This window comes from Tenrec ecaudatus, chromosome 2, assembly GCF_050624435.1.
Source record: "Tenrec ecaudatus isolate mTenEca1 chromosome 2, mTenEca1.hap1, whole genome shotgun sequence".
NCBI lineage: Eukaryota > Metazoa > Chordata > Mammalia > Afrosoricida > Tenrecidae > Tenrec > Tenrec ecaudatus.
In genome coordinates this window covers 253,621,801-253,640,631 of record NC_134531.1, presented here as the reverse complement: position 1 = coordinate 253,640,631, position 18,831 = coordinate 253,621,801, and the positions used below count along the sequence as shown (strand labels likewise).

The 18,831-nt window shown below is 46.6% G+C and overlaps 1 protein-coding gene and 1 pseudogene across 3 annotated transcripts in view; one reads left to right on the top strand and one right to left on the bottom strand.

The window, feature by feature from the left end:
* Positions 1-18,831, bottom strand: part of RIOX2 (ribosomal oxygenase 2) — a 34,959-nt gene that overhangs the window by 15,400 nt on the left and 728 nt on the right. For 2 of the 3 annotated variants that reach the window (XM_075542434.1, XM_075542433.1), the window contains exons 2-4: positions 12,065-12,535; positions 6,931-7,050; positions 5,712-5,840 (exon numbers count right to left, since the gene is read on the bottom strand). In XM_075542434.1, coding sequence (XP_075398549.1) covers positions 5,712-5,840; positions 6,931-7,050; positions 12,065-12,496 — 681 coding nt within the window. In that variant the 5' untranslated portion in view covers positions 12,497-12,535. Of the gene's footprint in view, positions 1-5,711; positions 5,841-6,930; positions 7,051-12,064; positions 12,539-18,831 lie in introns of all 3 variants that reach the window. The other variant, XM_075542435.1, reaches the window with a different exon arrangement.
* The window catches only part of LOC142440588 (uncharacterized), a 36,364-nt pseudogene continuing 36,284 nt past the window's right edge, over positions 18,752-18,831 (top strand).

Below are 18,831 nucleotides of genomic sequence, written 5' to 3'. Positions count from 1 at the left end.
TTTGTAAATCAAATGGCAATACATAAACAAAAGGGCTTCAAAAAGTTCGTGGAAACATGGAATGGAAAGAAAACGGAATTTTCCCATGAACTTTTTGAAGCCCTCTTGCATGTTCCTAAGAGCTAGACAGGTGGCTTCTTCTGCCTGCTAACACCGGACTGCGACGAAACGTCAGCCTTTGGGTTCAGAAAGGTGTGCTCTACTGGTACTGGCGCTACCTGTCCCTAAGTGTGGCTGCACTGGTGCCCAAGCGAGGCCTTCCACGCAGATTCACCCCAGCACCCCTCGAGGCTCCGGGGTAGAACATGGAGCACAAAAAACACCAGGCCTCAGGTAGAACATTCCAATTGAGAAAGACAATAGTCCCAGAAAGGGAAGAAAGAAAAAGAGTTACAACCAAGGCATGAAACAATCAGTCTATGGTAGTGGGCAGTGAATGCGCTGCAAACAAAGCGGAAGGACAAACGGGGAAGTGGGGCGGGGAGGGGGGCAGGCATGTGCTTGGAGTGTGATTTTTATCCAGCACAGCCAGGGAAACCTTCTTCTGATCGGGTATCTTTACCAGCACTGCCGTAAGAAAGGACATCAAGGTGACATCAAATCTCAGAAACGTAGCATGCATCCTGGTTCTGGGAGTTCAGAGGCTGAAATCAAGTCAGCCAGGGCCATGCTGTCTGCGAAGGCTCTGGCAGTGGTCCTCACCTTCCTCATGCTGAGACCCTTGAATGCAGTTCCTCCTGCGGTGGTGACCCCCAACCATAACATTATTTTCATTGCTACTTCATCAGTCATTTTGCTACTGTTATGAATCGTCATTTAAATATCTGATATGCAGGATGTATTTTCATTGTTACCAATTGGACATAATTAAAGCATAGTGATTCATCACAAAAACAATAATTATATATTGTGAAATATTTACTTCTAATGACAAATAAATGAAATTTTGTCTTGAAGCATGGCATAGCATGGGTAACAGTCTAGTCTGTGGATGTATCCACATGTGGGCAGACCCGCCTGGAGACGGATGGAGGAGCGGTGTCTCGGTTCCTGAGACCATTGGACATGTGTTTTCCGATGATCGTAAACAAACCCTGTGAAAGGGTCATTTGAGCCTCAAAGGGGTTGCGACCCGCAGGTGGAGAACCACTGCTCTAGAGGCTGATGGTCTCTTGCCTCATCCTAGGTGCTGGTTGTGGTTGTTAGCGGCTGTTGAGTCAGCTCCGACTCACAGCAGGCCTATGTGCAACAGGGCGAAACCCGCCGGGCTCACAATTGTTCTGCTGGAGTCCATGTTGCAGCCACTCTGTCAACCCACCTTCTTGCGGGTCTTCCTCCTTTTCACTGACTCTACCTAACCAAGCGTGTGCCTTTATCCAGGGCCTGGCTCCTCCTGATAATTTTGTCTAAAGGCATGGTCTCATAACTCTCACCAAAAGGTTGGGTAAACTCATCCACTGCCATCAAGTTGATTTTGACTCTTAGCAACTCTATACAGGGTTTCTGAGACGGTAAATCTTTACAGGAGCAGACAGCCTTGTCCTCCCCCAGAGCAGCTGGTGGGTTTGAACCACCAACCTTCCCATTATTAGCCCATTACTTAGCCCACAGCACCAGCCAGACTACATAAAGGTTGGATGGGAATATGTTAATAAGATGCATGGCACCCTTGTGGGGTTGGGATCTTGTAAATAATGTGTATGGAACCGAATGAGGAGCTTGGTCACCCTGCAAGGCTTACAATGAATCATCGCAGAGAGAAAAAGGGAGTTCTCACAATCACCGAGAAAGAAGAGCCAAGAATGGAGTGTGTCGTTTGTGTCCAGGAACCCTCATCCGGGGGACATGCAGAATAGTGAGCACCTTGCGAGATAGCGAGAGGGGGCAAGAAGCATTAGCAGGGACACTGGCAGCAGAACCAGGAGGCCCACAAGAAACTGCCGGTGGGCTTCCTTTCCCACGAAGGGAGAAACAAAGCCCCTTTGGGCATTTCATACTTTCTAAGGCTTGGCATAGTTGCATATACTCAGGGTTTTTATAGTTCTTCCATCTTGCGTCCAAGTTGTCATTAGTGTCTAATTCTCAGTGCTTCTTAGTTTTAAAATCTCTGCCTGCTATCAATAACAGGAAACTGTGTTGCTTTGTTTTTTATAATCTTGAACCACCGTCTGGAAACTACGGCCAGTGGGTCAAATCCTGTTTTTGTAAACCGAGATTACTGGGACAGTAGGAATGGCTTGAGGATGGCATCTGATCTCCTCAAACTTCACAAGCAGGGGGGTTCTCCAGCTGATTCCTATGAGGCCGAGGACAGACATGCCTCCACCCTCCAAACTTTCGACCAATTCTGATGTCAGCTGTCTCTCCTGTAGCACACTCCACTGCTCTGTTGGATTCTTTAAGGATTTAATGATCAAAGTTTAATCCATTCAGTGGCTGCACACCACTCACAGGCAGTACTCCTAATTCCACGAATACTCCTAATTCTAGGGTTTATTAGGAAGTAAGAGCTTAATCGCTTCTCGGCCTTTTGGCTAAGATCAAGTGTAGGAAATAAGAGCTTACTGTGCTGCTGGATCTTGCTAAATCCATCATGAAGTAAACTGCTACCTGTGGTCAGACTTTATCTCTCCACCTTCAAGGAAATCCAATCAATATGGCTGTTATATTATTACTCAAATTTATGCAGCAACCACAAAAGCTAGGGATGAAGAATTCTATCAACTTCAGTCAGAAATTGATCAAACATTGCAATCAAGAAGCAGAGATAGTTATTGGAGACCGGACTGTAAAAGCTGGAAACAACGAGGAAGGAACAGTATTGGAAATATGGACTTGGTGATAGAAATGAAGCTGGAGATCACATGATAGCATTTTGCAAAACCAACCACTTGTTCACAGCAAATACCTTTGTTCAGGACATCCCCAGGTAGATACACAGAAATCAACTTCACTACCTCTGTTGGAAGACACAATGGGGAAGCTCAATATCAGCAGCTAAAACCAGAGCGGGGGCCAACTGCGGAACAGAGCATCAATTGTTCATATGTAAGCTCAAGATAAAGCAGATGAGAATTAAAACACCCATAGGAGTCAATATACGACCCTGAGTCTACCACCACCTGAAACTCGAGACTATCTCAAGGACAGATTTGACACATGGAACACTAAAGACAGGTGATCTGCTGAGCCAGGGAAGGACATCAGGACCATCATTCATGAAGAAACCAAAAGGTCGTTAAAAAGACAGGAAAAAAGATCCGAGTGGATGTCCGAAGAGACTCTGAAACTGGCTCCTTATTGTAGAGCAGCTACAGCAAAAGGAAGGCAGGATGAAGTCCAAGAGCTGCCTAGAAAATTCCAAAGGGCAATTCAAGAAGACAAAGCCAAATACTACAACAGAATGCGCAAGGACCTAGAATTAAAAACCAAGAAGGAAGAACACGCTCATCATATCTGGAACGGAAACAATTCAAGAAAATATTAAGGCCTTGCATGGCAATTTTGAAAGAGTCTATAAGCAAATATTGAAAGATGCACTAAACACCAAGAGACGCGGGAAAGAATACACAGAGCCACTGGACCAAAAAGAACGAGTGGACCACCATTTCAGGAGGTAGCACATGAGCGAGAACCAATGGTGCTGAAGGACGAAGTTCAAACTGCACTGAATGCAGTAGCCAAAAACAAGGCTCTGACAGAATATCTATTGAAATGTTTGAGCTCACTCTACAAGTACCAACCGCCAAATCACCTTTAGAAACTCCCCTCAGGACCAGTGTGAGAGGGGCGATACTGGGAGGGCAGAGGGAGGGGGGGGTGGAAGGGGGAACTGATTTCAAGGATCTACATGTGACCTCCTCCCTGGGGGACAGACAACAGAAAAGATGGGTGAAGGGAGACGTGGGACACAGCAAGAAATGACAAAATAATAATTTATAAATTAGCAAGAGTTCTTGAGGGAGGAGCGAGTGAGGGAGGGAAAAAAATGAGGACCTGATGCCAGGGGCTTGGGTGGAGAGCAAATGATTTGAGAATGATGAGGGAAACAAATGTACAAATGTGTGTTACACAATTGATGTATGTACGGATTGTGGTAAGAGTTGTATGAGCCCATAATAAAATGATTTTTTTAATTAAAAAGAAGAGAAACTGGGTAACTGGAATGAAAGACCCCTTGCATCAAGACTCTTAGATATCCTACCCCTGGGATGCTTATGTTTTGCAGACACAAAAGCTTACCCCTGAACTTGTCTTAGGAAAAGAGAAATACCCAAATGGTAGTTGCATTTGGTCCCTGAGGAAATCGCGTGGAAGCAGCACCTGCCTTCCTCTGGGGGAAGGAGAATCTAATTCCACATCTGCCTCAGGATGATTCCTATGAAGAGAGGCCAGGCATGCCTCTGCCCTCTGACCCTGTTCTGATACCAACTATATCTCTTGTGGTACTCTACTCCTCTGCTTGATTTGATAATCTCTTGCAGTGGCCCCAAAGAACTCAAAGACAATACTCAAGATTATGAGGCTTCTTAGGGAAGTTAAATGGTTACAAGCTAGGATCAGAAATATGAAGGATACAGTTCTCTTGTCTGTGGTACCCACAGTCATGTCTCTCTTGGATCTTTGGGTCCCCAGCCACCCAGTCCCTCGGCCTCTGTCCTGCTCAGGCAAGCATTAAAAAAGCGCCTTTGGAACTGCTATATGCCCAAGGAGCGCCCACTCTGCCAGCCAACCTCCTGCTCAAAGGCGCTCAGCTTCACTCATTCCCGGGCAGCCGCTGTCTGTGCTGTTGGTGTTGCCCCTGCCACCACTTTTCCACAAAGAGGTCTGCTTCTCTCTCCTGAATTCTGAAACGTCTCACTTTATACCCAGCAGAAGGGCAAAACTGGCCAGCCCCTCACGTTAGTCCCGCACACCCTATTTGCATACTCCACCCAGTCATTTGGTGGCGTTACAAAGACTATAGAGAGAAGAGCCGTACCCAGTAATTCAACTGAACCACCCCCCCCACACCATGGAGTGCATTCCAACAGAAAGCTGCCCCTAGCCGGGGCTTCTGAGGCTATAGATCTTCACAGGAGGAGATAGTCCATCTTTTCCCTGAGGAGACAAGGGTAGGTTTGACTGCTGACCGAACTCATTTCTTGCAAATACAATCCACGTGGGAACCAGGTTTGCTTTGCTATGCTGATGAGGCCCTATCAGCGCTGGGCATGTTTTAAATTAATCACTTTTGAGATTCATAGATTATGCACACATACAGGAGGCACAGGTCGGGGGAGATAAGATGTCCTGCCACATGAAGTTTGGCCAAGAAACCCAGGAACAGACCTGTAAGAGACAAGGACCATCCACCAAAGCCAGCCATTGAGTCAGTGGTTAGTTTCCTAAACTGTGAGAAAAATAAACCTTTGTTCACGAAAGCCCCTCACCCTAGTGACATTCCTTTCACAGCAGCACTACATACTTAAGATGCATTCTATGACGAGGGCAACCAATGGACACATGTGCTTGACACGATGGATGGATGGATGGATGGGTGGATTGAGATAAGAGTTGTATGAGCCCCCAATAAAATGATTTTTTTTAATGAAACAAAGGCTAGGAGTGGGTACATGGAAGTGTGTTATTATAAAGGCTGTATATCATATAGGAAATGATATTTTAATACACGTATGATAAGGTTAGAAAGAGAGAGAGGTGATCTGTACCTTCAGTGTGAACTCGTGCGTCGGCTTCCCAATCCTGTCCTCGGCCTCCACGCTGTACCCTCGAGCCAGGGGCACAGTGGGCCGGTAGAGGCGCCAGTGCTTCCTGCCCTCCAGCTGCAAGATGAACACCTGCAGAGCCGGAGACATCAGAGAGAAGCCTACAGCTCAGGTGACAAAACACTCCTATGGAGCTCTTAAAGGGCCGAGGCAAAGTACCCATTCCAGATTAAAGACAACAATAAAGGATCGTACCTACATTTCTCTCCACATAAAGGATCACATCTCCATTTCCCTCCACCTTGAAAGGAAAGTTAAAAGGACTGGGGCGTATTCATGAACCCAAATGCTGAACGGGTTTTCATTATTTCCTTTGGGGTGGGGGTGTTTATACCCCACTATCTCATGTCTGTAGTTCTTCTATCAGATAGTGGAAAGCCCATAATCCCTGATGGAAAAGTCAACCTTCAGCCAGTATCGAATGTCAAAATTCCGAATACTGAAAGAGCATGCGCAGATTGAAATAAACTACAGCTTCTGCAGTCATCATCCTCTAAAAGGTGTTTTGATGCTTTATACATATATATTTTAATTGTTTTTAGAAACCATACGATACTAACTTACCCAGAAAGGAAAAAGGATGGGCTAAAAAGAAGGGCTTTTGATTCTGTGTTCATTCACAATTTCTGTTAGTACAAAAATAAAATTATGAAATAAATATCTATGACAAAAAGTCCTTTTTTTTCCTTGGAAACCAGAGCTGAGGTGAAATCATGTCACCCATTCACGCTGTCCCAAAGGTTTTTGCAAACGGGAATATCTACATACGTAAATATATTCCCATGTGTACATACAGATGTGCTTTGATAACAAAAACGACAAGATGACAGCAGCTATGAGAAGTCTTTGTGACTTCATCTTACACTTGAATGTAAAGAAAAAGCCAGAGGCGTTTCCGTTGGTCAGTCCAGTAATTACTTGATTTATAGGCATGTGAGGCTCTTTGTATGAATCAGGTTGGAAACAATCTCTCCCTGTAAAAGGAAGAGGAAACCAGCTTGGTGGAATTGACCTTGGCCCAGCATTTAAGTGAGGGCAAGATCGCAAGAGCCCATGCAGAAACTGTGGGCAGTGACCTGCCAACGAGCCTCAGAGAATCATGGGAGCCGAGCCCTGGCAAGTGGCATTCCCTCTTCCCTCGCTGTGCATTTTCCTCTCTTACCTCGACATCATCATAATGGGGGGGTAGGCCCTGCGATCCTGCAGGGGTGATGTACACATTTGAGCCAACCAAGGAGCCAAAGTAACATTCCAGTTTCTCCTGGATCTTCCAAAGCTCATCCTTAAAAAAAAAAGGGGGGGGGAATATGCATATTAATTATATTATTATATTCTGGTTACTGAGACTAAGCCAGTGAATAAACCAACACCTCTGTCCTAAAGAAACTGACAGTCGAGTGCCAACCCAGAAAAAAAGTGAGCAGGTAAGTGATAAGTTAGACAAAGCAAGCAGGAGTGACTGGAGGATTTTAAACAGGAGACTGACACGGTCCCATTCACACTTTTAAATGCTTACCTAGGCTACTGTGTGGGAAATTGGACTTCAGAAGAGAGAAGAAGAACACCAGCAAGAGAGATGAGTCTTCAGATGCCGGAGACCCCTTGACCCTGCTGAGAGTGCCTAGGGTGGTGGGGATAGAGAAGTCACCCTGCACTCTGGGAGTGCTGACTGAACCTGCTGATGGACTCCAGGGAAAGAGGCAAGGGCAACAGTGAAAATACAGAGAGCTCTAGGTTTGGGCTTGGGCAGTTAGTCAGCTACGGAGGAAAGACTTACGAAAGAAGACATTTTCAGGAGGACAGAAAGAGTGCTCTCCCTGAGATGTGTTAAATTTGAGCTGCTGAGATCCCCAAGAAGACATGTTCTAAGGATCCAGTTGACTTTCTGAATCTGAAGGTCTGGCAAGAAGGAAGGGCCACACCTTCCCGGCATGATCACTGAAGACAAATGTGGTGAAGAAAGCTGATGGTGCCCGGCTATCAAAAGATTTATCATCTGGGGTCTTAAAGGCTTGAAGGTAAACAAGCGGCCATCTAGCTCAGAAGCAACAAAGCCCACATGGAAGAAGCACACCAACCTGGGCGATCACGAGGTGTCGAAGGGATCAGGTATAAGGCCTCATCAAAAAAAAAAAAATCATATCATTGTGAATGAGAAGGGGTGTGTGGAGTGGAGATGCAAAGCCCATTTGTAGGCCACTGGACATCCCTTACAGAAGGGTCTCCGGGAGAAGAGAGCCAGTCAGGGTGCAATGTAGTAACGATGAAACATACAACTTTCCTCTAGCTCGTAAATGCTTCTCCACCCCCCCACCCCCATCATGATCCCAATTCTACCTTACAAATCCAGCTAGATCAGAGGATGTACATTGGTACAGATAGGAACTGGAAACACAGGGAATCCAGGAGAGATGATTCCTTCAGGACCAGTGGTGAGACTGGTGATAGCGGGAAGGTGGGTTGCAGAGGGGGAACCGATTACAAGGATCTACATATAGCCTCCTCCCTGGGGGGCGGACTGTGGAGAAGTGGGTGAAGGAAGACGTCAGATGGTGTAAGATATGACAATAATAATAATTTTTAAATTATCAAAGGTTCGTGAGGAAGAGGGGAGAGAGGGGGGGGAATGAGATGATATCAAGGGCTCAAGTAGAAAGCAAATGTTTTGAGAATGATGATGGCAACAAATGGACAAATGTGCTTGACACAATGGGTGTATGTAAGGACTGTGATAAGAATTGTAAGAGCCCCCAATAAAGTGATTTTCAAAAACGAAGGGCTAGAGATTAAAATTGGGGGTAATGTGTGCACACGATTGACATATTTAAAGCCATGGGAGCAGGAGGGCTGCCTTAGAAAGGGCAGAGGAAGGAAAGGGGACACGGGTAAGGTAATGCTCTATCTTCCAGCCATCGGTCAGTCGGTTCTTCAGTACACAAGTCAGCAGAAGTCTAGCGATTGCTGCCTAAGCCTGGGAGAGGGCAGGAACTTTCATTTCCCAAGACCGATGAGAAGACGGGCAGTAACAATTAGGCCATGTAGATACTAGCACTCCCTCTGCGCCAGGCTGCGGGCCCTATCAATTATAAAACTATCACAGCAGCCGTCTCAAAGGTGGGCACTCTCATTACCTCTGCTTTACAATGAGGGAGCTGAGGCACAAAACCACAGTGCCAGTAAATGAAGAAGCCGGGATTCAAACCCAGACAGGCCGGCTCCAGAGTCCATTCCCTTAAACACTACTCTGCAGTTGTGTCCGGAAAGATAGCCTAAAGAAAGGACGAGTCAGCTACAATGTATCCTCCTGGGCTGCCAGCTTCAAGCAGTGCCCTGCACCGGGAGGCGCCCTCCTGGCTCTGTGCAACCTCGTCTTGCCCTCCCCACAGCCCCAAACCTGAACGCAGTGGCTAAGACCGGGGAACCATGTATCCAAACGTAAAAATTCAAGGGAGTCCCCCCAAAAGGAAACCATGTCGAAACCACGTTTCAGCTACCAATTGTAAACGAGTGGTAGGAAAACACCTTAGATTTGGTGTCAGAAACTCTTTGTCGGAGAACAGCCCTGGGAAAGTCCCAATGTCTTTCAACTCCAGTTGCTTCCTGTCCAGTTGCTTCCCTGTCTAGGGAGGCTGCCCTCCCTATTCCAAATGTGTTTAGGAGGGTCAAGGGTTGACATGGATGAAAGTCCTTGGCAAATTCCAGCATGCTATGTGAAGTGCAAACAACCAGACATTTCCTCTAGATGGCTCAGTGGATAAAAATTACCACCACCAAACTCCCCACCACCAGGCAGTTCTGACTCAGGACAACGCTGTAGGGCAGGGTCGAACTGCCCCCTCTGGGTTTCTGGACACTGTATCTCTTTATGGGTGCATAAAGCCTGTCTCTCACACGGCGTGGCTGGTGGCTTCTAACTGCTGACCTTGCAGTTAGAAGACCAATGTGTAACCACTATGCCACCAGGGTTCCACTGGATTTATCGAAGTGGGAGCGATTTCTAAGACACGGGTTACTTCCTTACTCGTTTCCAGACTAACGAGAACAGCAACCCATGCACGACCTGAGATCCAACAAACCAAGGGCTAACTAGTCCCTCTAACCATCTCTCAACATGGCCCAGATCTGTGTCTATCCTGATGTTGATTAATATGCCCATTCACAAGCACCCACAGCGCTAAACATCATAATCCAGTTGATCGAGACAACCTGAGTTCCTGGCAGGAGGGGCAGGCAGGAGGGAAGGAGAGGAGCAGAGAAAGGCCGTGAGGAAGACAACGTCAGGCACTGAAATGGTAAGACCGCAGGGACCACCACCCGTATGCAAATGACATGACATAACCCACTGAAGTCATGGGTGTTCCTAGTTCTGAAGTTCCTAAGAACTCTTCTTCTAAAGGTGCCACTTCTAGCCAGGGAGAGAGCCATAACTAGCTGACAAGCATTTACCCATAAAAAGAAACAAAACGCCAAACACTGTCATTAAGCCAATTCCTACCCACTGTGACCCTGAAGGGCTGCCCGTTTGGGTTTCCAAGGCTGCGATTCTCTATGGGAGTCGAAATCTCCTCATTCCCCCTGGGGTAGGTGGGTGTTTTGAACTGCTGACCAAGTGGTTAGCAGCCCAGCTAGTAATCCACCCACTACACCCCCAGCGTCTGTTTTCTGAACCATGGCTTTGGTCTGACATACAATTTCCTTTCTGGTGCTAGGGATACAGGGTTTGAATTCCACAGACATTTCAACTTCTTGTGATTGCTTAAGAGAGAACATCTGAAATTGGGATTTGTCCTGCGCAAAGAATACTTACACCGTAGCCAGGGTACCGATGGAGTCATCGTTAGACAAGAAAGAGGAGCGTCACCAGATGAGGCCTAATGGGATCCAGTGTCCAAACCCTTGAGTTCCAGCCACAGAAACACTCGCTGTAACTGACAACAAAACCTCAGAGGCCACCAGCGCCGTCTGAATCCATGTCCCTCAAATGGGACGTCCCCAACCCCCTCCCTGCCCTTTGCTGTCCTGCTTTACGGCTGACTCACACAGAGGGGTTCTGAATGGGGCAGGATTGACCTAAAACTGAGAAGAGGCCATTAACTCGGTGGGGCCACCTGCCATCTAAAGGTCTCAAACCTCCCAGCAAATCCTAAGTTTCCATTTTTTAAATGTGGAACGTGAGCACCGAGAAGGTACCACATTATTTCCCAAATGTCAGTCACAGATTCTTAATGAAGAAGAAACTAGCCAGTCCTCCGAGTCTCGCATCGAAGCTAACCTCCACCCCTGCCTGTCTCCCCAGGTGCAGTGCCAAATCCCACTTGTCAGTGTTGCCCATGCTGCTATTAGAGAGGGGCAGTCTTGCTGGAGCTTCATTTGGTGTACAATCCAACCACTGAAGCCTATACTCTTCGGTAGATGTAGGCTTCTTCAAGGTGGCCCTAGTGGGGTAAATGTTATGCTGCTACCCACAAGGTAAGCAGTTTGAAGACACCAGCTGCTCCACAGGAGAAAAACTCAGGCTTTCTACTCCCATAAAGTGCTACAGTCTCGAAAACCCACAGGTACCTTTCCCTAGGGGGTCACTACGAGTTAGCACCAGCTCAATGGCAAGGAGGTGGGTTTGGTTTTTGAGGCACTATGTTACCACGCCTTACATTACTGTGACAGGCAAACCACACAGCAATGTCTACATCCCAATATAAACCCGCCATAGGATTTCCACTGAAGGTACAAGGTGACTTTGGTTTATTTATTTTTTAATGTATTACTAATCGAGAGAATACATATATCATTCCATAGTTCAATCACATCATGCAAAATTGTATGATTGCTACCATAGTCAGTTTCCAGACATTCTTTTTCTTCCTGGACTCCTACCACCACCACTGTACCCCAAACAAAAAAACCCTTATTCCACTTGCTGTCCCTATAGGTTCATCAATCCTGGGTTTCATATAACGAAACACAGGAAAACATGTAACGCAATTTCAATGGGTGACCTCCAAGACATACAGTCTCTGAGCTACCCCCTAAGATAGTTACTTTCCTAGGCCGTATAAGCTTGCAGCGTAACAACGTTGGCAGCCAACCATGCCCACTCTCAGGAGGCACCTCTAACCCTTTAGCCAAAAAGATGCCACGAAGTCGCATAATCTAGAGTGCAGTCTACAGACCAAACCGGGGTTCCCTCTTCTCAAACCGGCAGGTGGCTAACGATCCTCGCCCATCCCTCCCCAGGCTGAGCCGCAGCCCAGCACTGTCAGGCTTCCATGAGGCGCCATCTGTGGGGGATCTATTACCTTGAACCTCTGCGGCTGGTGAAACTGAATCGTGGCTCTTTTCAGATCGAAATCTTTTCTCAGCTGAAGAAAGTGGGCCTTGCCGTCTTTATTTAAAACCTTCTTCTTCCCGTTGACGCATCGGCAGACATTTACATCTCTTCCGTAGTACATTCCCTGGCAGCAGAGGCTCTTCAGATCCGTCAGCCTGAACAGGGATCGGTAATACGTGGCCAGTGCGGGGTCATCTCTCTGAATGAGAAGGGGCTTGCGCTCCCAGAACTCCTTGAAAAAAGTCTCCGTCTTGATGGGAGAGATGAGACTTTCGAAGAGCCCACTGGGACTGTCAAAGTTCAAGGTGGACGGCATCCCGGCTGCCTCCACTCTGACCTGCTTCCAGGAGATGGGTCCCCTTTCCTGCCCGTCTCCCGCAGGCTTCCCTTTCTTCGGCATCCTTCCGTCTTCCAGACGAAGCCGTGAGGACGTGCAAACCTACTTGCAAAATAAAACACACACGAGGTTAGGGTCTCCCGGGTCTGAACATGTCAGTGGAGCGTGTGAGCGCACGCTGCGTGATAACTGCATGTTCGCCATGAAAACTCTTTCGCGGTCAGTTCAGTTCCGACAGTCACTAGCTGTCTGTCACCTTGCTGCGGTGACATGCGGGCTGCTACGACGCAGAACGCTCTGCCGGTCCCCCACCTCTGCAGGGTCAGCCCTGCTAGACAGCTTCTGGCAGAGGTTCCACACTAAGACAGACGGGAAGGCAAGCGCTGGCGGTCTGATTGCGAACATTAGCCGTGGAAAATCCTATGGCTCACAACAAAATGGTGTCAAATACAACAGTGGAAACCACGATACATTGGCCGCAATTGGCTCACACGTATCCGAGACCGTGGCAGTGGCGTTAAGGCCAGAAAACGCTTGCTGTGTTGCACATGGTTAGTTGCCGTGAGTCAGAGCCAAGGTGACAGCAACCAACAGCCTACCAGTGTCATTTCTCCCAAGACACAATTCAACCTCCAACACCTCTCCGATTGCATAATCATCTACAGGAAAACAGACGGCACTCAAGCACCAAACAGAGGACTCGTGATTTGCTTCTGAGGCCCTTTCTCTGGAGTTCCCAAGCAGGTTTAGTCTAGGTCCATGGCTAGGGCTGCAATCGGCCTGGGTCCCAAGTCTAAGCACGTGGCCTGAACACGACAAACGCCTCCCCACTGCCAAGGGTCCCTGAGCTTCAACAAGTGTTCAGAGAAGCAACTCACACGTCCTGGGTTAGTGTGACCTGGTGATGGGACCACCTGAACCTCCTTACGCCGCATGCTTCTTCTCAAAGCATCACTTGAACAGACCCCCATAACAAAACAACCACACCCACCCCAACAAGGGACTAAAAAGTAAAGGTTAAAGATAACATGCCAATGATTTTAAAAGCTCTAACTTTCAGCTAAACTAACTCAAAAGGCCAACTGCTATCGAGTCTGACATATCCAGGCATCGCAGGGCAGAGAGAACTGCCCATACGGTTCCCAGGGCGTTCCCAGGGCTACAGTCTCCATAGCAGCACACTACTGTGTGTCTCTCCCATAAAGTGAGAGGCTGGTGGGTGCAAACTGCTAGGTAGCTAGATAGGGACTGGGGCATCCATACACATGCTCAGAGGTTCGAGCTTCTGGCCAGGAAGGGGTGGTACACCTGGATTGGCCCATCTAAGCCAGGTGAATTTGATTCCGTCAATGGGGTCAACCAGTGTTGTCGACCAGACCTCTCAAGGAGAACCCTGAGAAGGCAGAAGTTTTGCTCTGGGCTCTCTCTCCTTCCCAGCGGCTGCTACACCATGCAGCACAGCCGGGCTGCGGTCCGGAGCGGCCAGGCCGCAGTCACGCAACTGTGCCATGGACTCTGGCTGTGTTCCTTTTACTGTAGGGCCTGAAACTGCTACTATTCTCTATAAACCCACTTGGATCACAAACCAAGCTTCAGCATGAATTCTTTCTCGCACGGAGCCAAGGACGGAGGTATAGCCCCCCCCGCCCCCCGCCCCAGCCCCCACCCCTTTTGGTTAGCAGTTCATGCTTAACCACTGAGTCAGTAGGGCCCCTAACCTATAAAACCACGAAGACCTCACTGCAATTCCCAAAGTGACCCTTTATAGCAGTGGTTCTCAGCCTTCCTAATGCCGCGACCCTTTAATACCTCATGTTGTGGTGATCCTCACAACCATAAAATTATTTTCATTGCTACTTCATCACTGTAATTTTGCTACTGTTATGAACCGGCGACCCCTGTGAAAAGGTCGTTTGACTCCCACAGGTTGAGAACCACTGCTTTATGGGGTTTCTGAGGCTTTAAACATCCTTAAAGGAACAAACAAGCCTCATGCTTCTCCCTCAAAGCCACTGGTGGGCTTGAAACACCAACCCGGTGGCTAGCAGTCCAACACTTACCCAACCACACCACCAAAACCAAAACAAAGCTCACTGCCATCGAGCCGATTTCAACTCACAGCGACCCCATAGGATGGAAGAGAACTGCTCCTGTGGGTTTCGGAGACTATTCACGGTGGAGGAAGCTTCATCTTCCTCCTTCTGAAGGGCTGGTGGTGTTGAACTGCTGACCTTGCAGTTAGCAGCCCAATAGGTAACCCACTATGCCACCAGGACTCCTAAAATAAGGTACCATAAAATGTTAACATCATTAAGTCCTCCCACAGTGTTTCCCCAACTTCAATGTGCACTCCCACCACCGAGACCCCTTCCTAAAGTGAGTCTGCATTTCTCACCAGCTCCCAAGTGATGTGGGTCCAAGACCAATTTTGAGTTGCAAAAATCTCCACTCCCACACCTTGCCAGCCTCTTGCAAAACTGCCCCCTAAACAACCTATTCCCTTACTATGCCAGGGCACTTCACCTGGAGTTCAAAGATTCCAATTAAAATTTCATGACTCTGGAACCTGGCAAGCTCTATTTTAAATCACATACTTGTTTTCTAGAACGGGAGGGCCATCGCGTTCACCAGATTCTTAAAGAAGGTCCTGCCCCCAGTAGACTAAGAATCAAGGTACTTTTAAAAGCAAACTTTCTCACATACCACTAAGTTGTTTATAAGTGGTACGGCTTCCTGTTTTGTTTAACTATTGGAATGACAAGAGTCCTGTTTTCTACTGCTCAGTCACTATAACTGAGCACTGTTTCAACTACACTGGGGACAGTAGAATTAACAGTCACAGTCTGGCCTAGGACATAAGCACCTGTTTCCCTAGAACAAGGATCCTCAAACTATGGCCCACGGGCCACATGCGGCCCACGGAGGACATTTATCCGGCCCGCCGGGTGTTTTTGCTGCTGCTGCCTGTCCTGTTTAGCAGCCGACTCATCCAGTGTGCATAGGAATTTGTTCATAGTTTTTTTTTTTAAACTAGAGTCCGGCCCTCCAACGGTTTGAGGGACAGTGAACTGGCCCCCTGTTTAAAAAGTTTGAGGACCCCTGCCCTAGAACATTGTCTTACATTGCAACAACCAATTTATAAACCAACATTTATAACCCAAATGTAAACTGAACAATTAGAAAGTGTCGATGTCCAAATATAAAAACTAATGGTTGCATTTTAGCTTCTTAATTTTGTATCCACAAGCAGCTCAATTCTTTCAAAATGATCAAGGGCTTTTGCCGGGCAACAGAGGGCCCCAGGGGAAACCAACACAGATTGATACCAAAAGCTGCAATGGAGGAGTAAGGAAAAAAACACAAAACTTGTGTTTTAGGATATATATCGGTAAAAACGAGACACGTTTTCAGAAAATGTTTCCTCTTCCTTTTAAGTTTAGAAAGCTTTGCTATGGGAAAGTTACACTATCTTTCGATTCCATTTTTCCATGAACTCTTTGAAGCCCATTCATATTTGAAAATCAGATTAAAGGCCTGCTTATCAAGGTAGGCTCATCACGCCCAGATTAGTTACACAATCACGATCCTTTACGTTGAGCATCTGCTTTCCATCTGTAAGGCTAGAATGTTTGGTCCGTGCCAGGCAGAGATTGCCTATGTGATCAGCCGCTAAAACTCCTGGGTAGTGAATTTCTCATAAGCTTCTCTAACTGACAACATTTCACAAGTGCTGTCATAAGCTAAAACAAACAAACAAACAAACAAAAACCTCACAACTGAAGCCACTGCCATCAAGTCGATTCTAACTCACAGCCACCCCGTCTCTGAGGTTGTGAATCTTTATGGGAACACAATAGCCTCCTCGTTCTCCTGAGGAGCATCTGGTGGTTATTGGTCCGAAGTTTACCCCACAGCGATAGCTCTGGAGGGAAGTGCACCATGTGTAACTCTGAGGCGTTCTGGTGGGGTAGTGGTTAAACACTCGCAGCTGCTAACTAAAGGGTGGCAGTTTGAACCCACCAGCAACTGCGAGGGAGTCAAATGGGGTTGTCTTCTATCAAAGTTTTACCGCTTTGAAACCCTGTGACGTTCGACTCTGGCCTGCAGGATCACCAGGGATTAGAATGGACTGGATGACAAAGGGATGTTATGATTTTGTGTAACTATGCTGAGAAGCCCGTGCCTGGTTTCTCACATAATCCCAGGCACTTTTCCCCTCTGATTTGCTTGGTATTGTTTCCCTGTAACAGATCCACTCAGAGTCTAATACGTTGAGTCCGGTGGGTCCTTCAAGCAAACCAGAGAAAGTAGGGCTGATCTTGGGAAGCCTCGACTTACTCATGTCTACTTTTTCTAAACTTAGATTAGAAATCCAATCACTGAAGGTGTCCTGCAAAGAAAAAATAATTGTATGTTGTACCACATACCTCTTACCCTCCACAAGGGGTCAGTTTAAAGTTTAAGGGACGTGAGCAAGTGAAGGGTTTGTTTTCTTTAAGCAAGACACCAACATACAGAACATGTGTTTAAACCAAGGGCCACAAAACTCTCACGCCAAAACCGGATTTTCACTACCTACAACCACAAATGAAATAAGTCTCAGTGTGACACAAGAAGCCTCAATACGGCACAGCGCTTTCGTTGGAATACAAGTCCATTACTTACAGTACCCAAAATTACACCATTTAATGTTGCTCTATGTTCATAATGAAATCAGTTGAGGCTGCCGGCAAATAGGAATCTAACTCGTAGTTTACTGGGCAAAATGTACTGTCTCTGAATCTCAGATCCTCAGTGTGGGCATATTTTAACAGCTTCTGGAGGGAAGAGGGGAGAACAGATGACATACAATGGAACTTCCAAAAGTGGGTGGGAAGTGGTCAGGATCTTTTAGTTTCATTTTCCCACAAACTTTTTGAAGCCCCCTGGTATTACCACTATAAACATACAAAATTTGTTAGAATGTTTCATTTTGCGGAATGAAAAAGAAGTTGTGTGTGTGAGAATCAGAAATAGAGTAATTAAAAGCGCTTTGTCTAAAATTGTACAGCCAACTATAAATGTCACAGACCACCCAAATAGAAATTAGAGTAAATATTTTTACACCACTAGGCGGAGGAGGAAGAGGGACACAAGATGTTTTTTAAAAGCATTGTTTCCAGTGCGAGCCAACTATAAATACCAAAGTGCAAACAAAAAGTCCTGGCCCATAATTTCCAAATTACCCCACAGATAAAACTAAACACTAAAGTCTAAACAACTTCTGAAATATTTAAAAATATATCGACATGAGAGTCAATATTGATTCCCAAACTACAGCCGCCAAATGAGTTCAAATCTCCATGAGAAGATAAGCCTATCTGCTCCAGCAGAGCCTCTGAAATCCCAAGAAGCCATTCTACTTGGTCCTACAGGGTTACTGTCAGTCAAAATAACCCCATGGCAGCAGGTCTGCAAGCCCCTTTCTCCAGCAATTTTCAACAAGTCAATAACAAGGACTCATCAGCTTCTTGAGGGAAAGGGCCTGGAACAAGCATCGAGATAGGCTGAATGAACTGTTAGTTTTATATCTTTTCTCACCTTTTGTGTACAATTTTAGAGGAGAATCTACACAGTTTTATAGAAGCGTCTCAAAGGCCACTCATAAAAGATAGTTTTGGGGTGAGGGTTGGAACAAATGCTTCATTTACTGGGAATTCTTCTTCCAATACCAGTTATTAACTTAGGTATTTAAAAGTAACCCTGGGGCTAAAAGCCACCTGGAGCATCAGTGGTTATTATCAACCAGGAGATGGAAGTGTGACTGTCTTCATATCCCCGGAGTAAATTGTTTAACTGAGCTGCAGTTCATAAAGTCACCATGAATGCTGGTTAACATGCAAATTCTTGGGCCCCAAGTCCAACAGGAAGGATGAGCACTTTCGGCAGCAGGGCCCCAGAAATTTGCATTAACAGAGTAAATTCTCCAGATGGATTTTATACCCACTGACCTAGAGCATGATGCTCGATTAAAACTACACACACTGACAGAAATGATCTATTGCCTGCAACAAGTTTGCCCAGGCTGACCTAAAATACTTGCCACCACGGAAACGCCTGGCTATTCAGAGAATGGGGTAGTACTGTTCACCTGAAGCGACGGTTTCATTTTAAAGAGAAAATGGATCCTAATTTTGGAATGAAAACGAGTGCATTTCTTTGGAACCTCGCAGCTGCAAAGGCTGACCTCAAGGGAGGCAAACCCCATCCAGTGTCCTTGGCAGGAGGGGTGTAAATTAAGTTCTGCACCTAGAAACAAGCCCGGGGAAATCAAATACCATGCACGCGGAAGTACAGCTAATTGGTGACACAATCAAATCACTTGACTCCCAGCCGGGCCTTTGCGTCTTCAAAGCACA